Source organism: Melitaea cinxia, chromosome 27 (genome assembly GCF_905220565.1).
Source record: "Melitaea cinxia chromosome 27, ilMelCinx1.1, whole genome shotgun sequence".
In the NCBI taxonomy this organism is placed as follows: Eukaryota; Metazoa; Arthropoda; class Insecta; order Lepidoptera; family Nymphalidae; genus Melitaea; species Melitaea cinxia.
The window spans coordinates 2,017,785-2,025,762 of NC_059420.1; the positions used below are offsets into that span (position 1 = coordinate 2,017,785).

Below are 7,978 nucleotides of genomic sequence, written 5' to 3' on the forward strand. Positions count from 1 at the left end.
TTTAAGCAATGTTGCCAGATCAGTCCATGTAACATGTATGTAAGAAACAATTTTAGTTAAATTTAAGTAACTTTTCAAGAATTACAAAACAGGTAAGAATAAAAAAAAAATATTAAAAAAACGAACGAACATTGCAATATTTACGGCAGCATTCGAAAATTTAAAAAACTCACTTAACTGTTTTCAACAATCTATTAGTGATTGTCACATAATAGAGATGGCACTCCTGTTAACATATGATTTATTTATATTTTTATAGGACTAAATTACACATATATTCTATTTTTTTGAAAGAGTCTTATTTAGTAAAAAAATATGGCGTACTTCCAACCACAGACAATAGAGTAATATAAATAAATTGATACATTTACTTATTTTTTTTAATTATTGTGTCCACGAAAATATAAAATAATAATAATTTTGATCTATGAGCTGAAAATTACATGAGCAATTTTATGTGTGAATGTAGCAAACATCTAAAAAATTTAAAACTACAAATAAATAGAGTAAATAATTAAAAAAATAATATTTATAAAAAATGCATTTATTTATTTTATTATTTATTTACTCCATTTGTTAATAATTATAAATTTGGCTGATGGCTGCTACATTCACACTCACAAAATCAACACTAGTTTTAGTTTACAAATGTAACTTTTCATGCATGCCAACGTAACTTTCGTCAAGCTTCCTGCTTTCGACCAAATCACTCTGGCAACACAGGTTTTAAGCAGTTTTAAGCAAAGAGTTTTAGGATTGTTTTTATATAGGTATTATAAAAAAGAATATTGATGTTTAAATAAATTATTTATAAAAGTTCCTCAAAATGATTGTTAATCTCCTCCTTCTATTTCTCGCACTGTCTACAAATGCAAATGATGAAGGCTACTGCGATTTGAAAACGAAAACTTGTGATAATGATTTCTTTAAAGAAAAGTTCATTTTGTACGATGTTAATCCACCGGAAGGGTTTAATTTAAGACGAGATGTGTACATGAGGTTTGCAATAATGTTTGCGGAGGCTAAAAAGAATAAAAACGAATGGAAATTAGTTTTGCCACCATGGTATAAATTGTACCATTGGAAGTCAGAAAGAAAGAATTATCCTATTTATTGGAGTAAATTTTTCAATGTAGATTCTCTAAAAAGTTTCGCGCCAGTAGTTGAACTACACGATATATTTACCAAAACGGAAACAAATATTTTAAACATAGATCATCTGTATGTGCTACAAAATTTCCCAGATCCATTTGAAAACGGTGAGTTCAAAGATAAATGGGAGATCGGTGGCGATTGTGATTACGATGGCGAATTTTGGGGTTACAGTAACATTACGGTTACAGAAATTGTATGTGTTAAATTTCAAGGTAGAATATCAAATCTATGGGATTTAGTCGCCATGCATCCATCTGATAAATTTATTATGTTCGCTCATGGTGAAATACCCTTGCACGATTATTACGGTTCTAAAACCTTCTGGGATTGTCGGAAAAGCATGAAGTTTAACAAAGATCTAATTAAAACTGCTAAACAATTTATAGCTGACCATTTAAATTGTAAAGAAGAAAAATGTGCTTCATATATCAGCGTACATTGGAGACGACAGGATTTTGCTCGATTACGGAGAAATGACGTACCATCTGTACAAGGGACTGTTAAACAAATCGATGGTTTTATCAAAAAACACAGTCCTAACACAAAAAATGTATTCGTCGCGTCGGACGGACAGAATTCCGAATTGACACAACTTGAAAGTCAACTCACAAGCATAGGATATAAAGTACATTTCTTTATACCAACTCCGTCGCAGTTGAATGACTTTAAAGATGGCGGCATAGCTATCATAGATCAAATTATTTGTTCTCATGCCGCATACTTTATTGGTACATATGAAAGTACATTTACTTTTAGGATTCAGGAAGAGAGAGAGATTTTAGGCTTTGATAGTTCAACCACGTTCAACAGGCTATGTCCAGATAGTGGTAAATGTGAGAAACCTTCAAAATGGAGGGTAGTTAGCTAGTTTATAAGTTTTGTTAAAATTTAATCTAATTGATTAATATATAATGAATATATTAAATATACACACATGGCTGTGTGGTAAATGCCTAAGGTAATTTAATACCTGTTTTAAGTTTTTTTTTTATACAACTAGGTCGATAAACAAGTGTGTGGTTCAACTGATAATAAGCGGTTAACGTAGCTTATACATGCCTGCAACACCAGAAGTGCCTTGCCGAGCCCATCCTCTGGTCATCTTACTAAATAAATATCTTTTTAAATAAATAAATGTTCAACTACAATGTAAAACTGGGTGCACCCTAGTGCTATAAATATATTTTTCTCTAATAAATGTAATGTATAAATAATATAGAAAATATATAGTGTTGTAGTTTATTACCAAGTCTTCCCTGTAAGTTGTTACAGACACATATAATTTGTATAACTTGCTACTTCAGTTACGAATGGCTAAGGCTATAAGTATCCTTATACATGTAAATATACTTTACGTTCAGATACTGGCGGTAATCGGACCATCAATACCCTGAAAAGAAAGCATGGTCAAGGGTTGATAACATTCCTATAAGATAGGCAGATAATTATAATAACAAATAAATAGTGAATATAGAAATAATGTTAATTATTTTCTGCCACAATTAATTATTAAATATAAGACCAAAGATTATGTAATTAATTTATTTAGGAAACATATTTAATTTGTAATAATATAATAATTTTTTTTTTTTCATTTACATAGCTAAATGTGTCAAGGTTTTATATTATGTGTGACTTTAATAATAAAGATATCAAATTTAGTCTGATATAATAATATTTTATATATTAAAACTTTGTATCGCTTATTTTATTTTTCTTGAATGTAATTAATATATAAGTGAAGAAAATCCATCATGGATACCCTCTAGTGCGGGGGCGCCAGAGGGTTATGTCAGACTCCTACTGACTAAAAAACCTCCACGTGTGAGCAGTCATCCACCTGGGTGGGGCGAGATGGGGTCGCGCTAACATTCGCCACCTCGCCCCGGATAGAAATAAAATATAGCCTACCTTTCAAGTTAGATACTATCGTCTGTAAACTAACTTTGCAGACAACCAATTTTTTTTTTTAATTTTCTTTTATACAAATCGTCAAATATATAATACAATGGTGCACTCGTTCGGAAGTCTTAAATATATTTATTTCGAAAACTCAGTATTATTTATTCTAAAATTAATACATTTCTAAAATAAAAGTAGCCTAAGTTACTCCTAATTACATCAGCTATCTGCCAGTGAAAGTCCTGTCAAAATCGGTCCACCGTTTCAGAGATGAGCTGAAACAAACAGACAGACAAAAATTGTAAAAAATGTTATTTTGGCACATGTACCGTGTATACATCCATATGCACTTAGTAAAAAGCGGTTAGTTTAATATTACAAACAGAAAATACATAATTACATTATGTATTAGTATTATTTGTAAGACCTATACAGCATATGCAAAAATCAAACCGTGACTGGTAGCGCATAAATAGTTGTGATACTGCGTCAACATATCAAATATAAATAAATCTAAATTATGTGCAATGACAAAATAACTCAAATCGACTAACTGGTACAAATATGCATGCTCACACATATGCACGTAAGCCTGTACTCTAACAAAAATTTTCCAATAACAGGTTATAGTAGGGGAGCCCAAGCGGGGATTTCGGGATTTACGACAGCGCGGCAGATTAATATACAGGAGGATACCTTGTACCCGGTTCAGTACCTCCACCAAATATGAGTCCCATATATAAGGCCGAACGTGTAGAATAAAGGATTAGATTAGTAAAAAAAAATTGATCATCAGAAATTCTCGAGCGCGATTAAGGTAGGGTGAGTTAATTATAGACTTGGGTAACTCATGAGTGAGTGATACAAATGAAACATATCTTTTCAAGTGAGCTAGTCTCTCATCAGCTCACTTACGTTTCAAATATATCTCCAGCTCACTAGTCTTATGATTCATTTTCGAGAGACTGACGTACTGAGCGGGAGTAAACGAGACTGAGCTAGTGAGCCACTCGATCGGACGATGGCGTTTATCATGCGAAAGAGAGAGATAGTTAGTTATGGCTCTGTATCTTTTCGATTCATATTTCACAAGGTCATAGACTCAACCGTCTTGCTTTGAACAAGCGAAAAAGTATTTTTTTTACAACCACATAAGGTTGCATTTTGGTTGCTTTATAAAATTATTTCACTGAGCTAAATGAGCTGAAGAGCTAAATGAGTGATATTTGCATTTTGGTTGCTTTATAAAATTATTTCACTGAGCTAAATGAGCTGAAGAGCTAAATGAGTGATATATATCCTAAGATCAAAATGATATATATCTCTCTTTTCTTTTCAGTGATATAAAGTTCGCATGGCTAGTTAATTACATGCTAAAAAGTGTATATTCCACTAATCTGACAATTTGAGAGTGACGTAAAGAAAGGGGAGGGCAGCAAAGTTGTAAAAAAAAAACGTTATCTCGACATTCTCGAGCGTAGATAATTTTTATTTTTTATTTTGAAGGAAATAATTCAAGGATAACGAAAAATAATCTGACGATTTCCACAAGCCGATATAACAAAAATTCGCCGCTAAAGTAAGGACGCTATCACATTTTTCTACAAATATCAGTGTTTTTCAGGTATCTTAATTATTAGGAGTAACCCTGCGAGGATGCCTTGGTGTCAAATGAAAGATAATATATTCATATCCAGAGTAACACCATAAAAATTATATAACCCCATACAAACTTTTCACACAAATACGTTTTAATCATCACAGAAATTGTAATAAAAATAAAAAAGACGGGTCTGAATAAGAACCAGTATAGCTAAATACACTGCACTAAGATTACACCGACGTATCCGCTCTCTACAAAAAAATTAGGCCCGAAAATTTCGAAGGCGCTTTCAGCTTTGCATGTGTTCACTGGTTGCGATTTCAACCCAGCATTGTAACGACGAGAGAAAAAGAAACCTTTGCAATATCTGATGAATTCTGAAATTTTCCAAGAAGCATTTCTGGATTTGGGATCAAAGGAGTATAATGTACAGGATTTTTTTAACATCATACGGTCTTACTTACCACTTGTATGGGTTGAAAAAGTTAGACGATGTCAATCAAGCCAGGATTGTCATCTTCAATAGGACGTACAGGTAAAAAACAAATCACAACCCTTTTCCTCGAGTGTCCGGAATTACGATACGTGCAACTTGCCACCCTGTGAATCGGAGTTACTCCAGCAAGTGTTACACACAAGATTCATTGCAAGTTTTAGCAGTAATGCACATAATGTAAAAATTATTGATCTTTTACCAACGGACTATGGATGGAAAGCTGTCGACAGAAAATTCAATATGATCTGGTTTGCAGGTGATCAATTGTCGATAGCGTACTTTTTTAGCTAGTACATGCACTTCTTTGCGCTGTGATGCAAGCCTTAGATGCTGCATCAGCATTTTGTCTCCAACGAAGCAGTAGGGACAGAACCTCGCATCAGTCTGCTCGGATCCCTCATATCGGTCACATATCTTTTTTTATACCAGTTCTCGTTTATTTTATTTTATTAATTTAAGAGAAATATTGTTCAATCCCATAAATAAATTCTGTAGTTTCTAAAAATCTTTTTTTTTAACTCTTCACTGGGAACCCGTATAATAGCACGAAGATGTAGTCATAACACCTGATATTCTTGAAGATACTCCAGAATCAGGTATTTCTTTCCTCCAATAATTAAAAAAACATGTTATCCATAAAAAAATAGTTAATCATTTAATGACTTTTTGTAACGAATACGCAATCTGAGGATGAAATCTAGCCAGAATAGGAACTACTGATGAAGATGAAGATGAAGATGATGATTAATCAATCAATCAATTTTAAAAAATTAACTTTTTTTAGCATTTTACGTAAAAAACATACACTTATTTATTTACTTGCTATTTCCTAAGCTTTTCAATAAATGAAGTTCAATGATTATAAAAAATGAAAAAAAAAAAATTTTTTGATGTCAGATTAGGCGGATCCCTCTAGATAATCATCAGATTATGAGACAGCACGTCTAAAACATAAAGATGAACCATATAGGTACCTATATCTTAATCTGACGCGCTTGAGTATTTCAAAATGGCGATTTTTTTTTGCACATTATAATAATGTCCACGAGTTTGCGTCAGATCGAAATCGTCAGATTATTGAATAAGAGCTTTTTTTTGGTGCACATAACGGCCCCTTAGAAAATCTGACGCGCTCGATTAAATGTTTTTTTTCTTCATTTTTAACCCTTACGTACAACCACCCGCATCGTGCAAACGATCAGATTAACATACGTAGATTATTAAAAATACGTAGGACATTGATGCTATCAATATCTGACGCGCTCGAGTATGTCCATGCAACAGTTTTTTTTGCATATTTAAAAATCTATAGCCGCTTCCCCCACCGATGTAAAGGTATATATTATATAACATTTTTTTCTTCTTATCATCTAAGCTTTGTAACCTAATAGGTCTCTATGACGCTCGAGTATTGACGAAGTTCAAATACTCGACAACAGATGGCGCGACTACACTTAATTTCCAAGTTGAAGGGTTGGGAAAGCCCTTGAAGTATCTTTAAAAACACGTCCTTCAGGTTAAAACAGGAACTTTCTTGTTCGAGGGGGGATAAAGGGCTATCACACTATATAAATCCCTTTATCGTGCCGAGACTCCTTTTTAAGTTTTATTGGCAGCACATTTTATCAACTTAGTGCTATTATATTTAATGAATAATGATAATGTTAATGATGAGTTAGAATTGGATAAACAACGGACAAATATTTTAACCGACTTAAAAAAAAAGTAGTAGTAGATTCTCTATTCGACTATGTTTTTATATGTGTTACCTCCTAACTTTTTACTGGATGTAGCGATTTAAGTTTTTTTTTTAAATCAAAAGCTAGGGCTAAATATTATTTTATGGTTAGTTTATCCTAATCTAATATCTTTAAACGAACAATCCTTGTCTAATATATAAAATTCTCGTGTCGCGGTGTTTGTAGTTAAACTCCCCTGAAACGGCTTGACTGATTCACATGAAATTTTGTGTGCATATCGGGTAGGTCTGAGCATCGAACAACATCTATTTTTTATCCCCCCAAATGTTAAGGGTAGTCCACCCCTCAACTTTTTTTTTTTTATTTTTAGATAATTTATTTATTTTTTATTTTATTATGATTTGGCGTTGAAAAATACATACAGCCCTAAATTTTCACCCTTCTACCACCAACACCTATTTTTAAATAGCGTTTAGCGGAAAGACAACGTTTGCCGAGTCGTTATATATATATATATATATATATATATATATTAGTGATGTTCCGGATATCTGTATCCGCGGATATCCGCGGGAAAAATGAGATCCGTATCCGTATCCGTATCCGTCACTTTTCATGGGGATCTTTTACGGATCTTTTATTAATTTACAAGTTCAATTGACAGGATAAATATGCTGCATAATAACTTAAATTAGTATAATTATAAAAATCCCTTGTCATCTTTAATACCAAACATATATTCTAGTAAGTTACCATACTAATAGTATAGAACTCAATTAAACTAAATCAAATATCTTATAAGATCACTATTACACATAGAAAGTTATGACTTTATTTTTATAAATATAATAAAATGAAAAACAAATAACTCCTTTATTGCAACAATTTTTTCGGATTTTATCGCAGCTTATTAAGCTTTTTAGATGCTCGATGTTTCCTGGACCTGGTTGCTAAATTATTGTTTCTCGCAAAAAAATACAGACGAATAGAGAATCTCCTCCTTTTTTTTAAAGTCGGTTAACAGAAAAATACGCGCGCAAATCAAGTAGAAACCTGTCCTACCCGTCGTTACGGCGGGCGTGACATCAACTATCGTTTTCAGGTCACGTACCGACACCGATT

The 7,978-nt window shown here is 32.6% G+C and overlaps 1 protein-coding gene across 1 annotated transcript; it reads left to right on the plus strand.

Annotated features, from left to right (window-relative positions):
* The first annotated feature begins 725 nt into the window (after positions 1 to 725).
* On the plus strand, positions 726 to 2,632 carry LOC123667079 (GDP-fucose protein O-fucosyltransferase 2). The gene has a single exon (XM_045601072.1). The coding sequence runs from the start codon at positions 827 to 829 to the stop codon at positions 2,021 to 2,023; it is 1,197 nt and encodes a 398-aa protein (XP_045457028.1). The 5' UTR covers positions 726 to 826; the 3' UTR covers positions 2,024 to 2,632.
* The last annotated feature ends 5,346 nt before the right edge of the window (positions 2,633 to 7,978 follow it).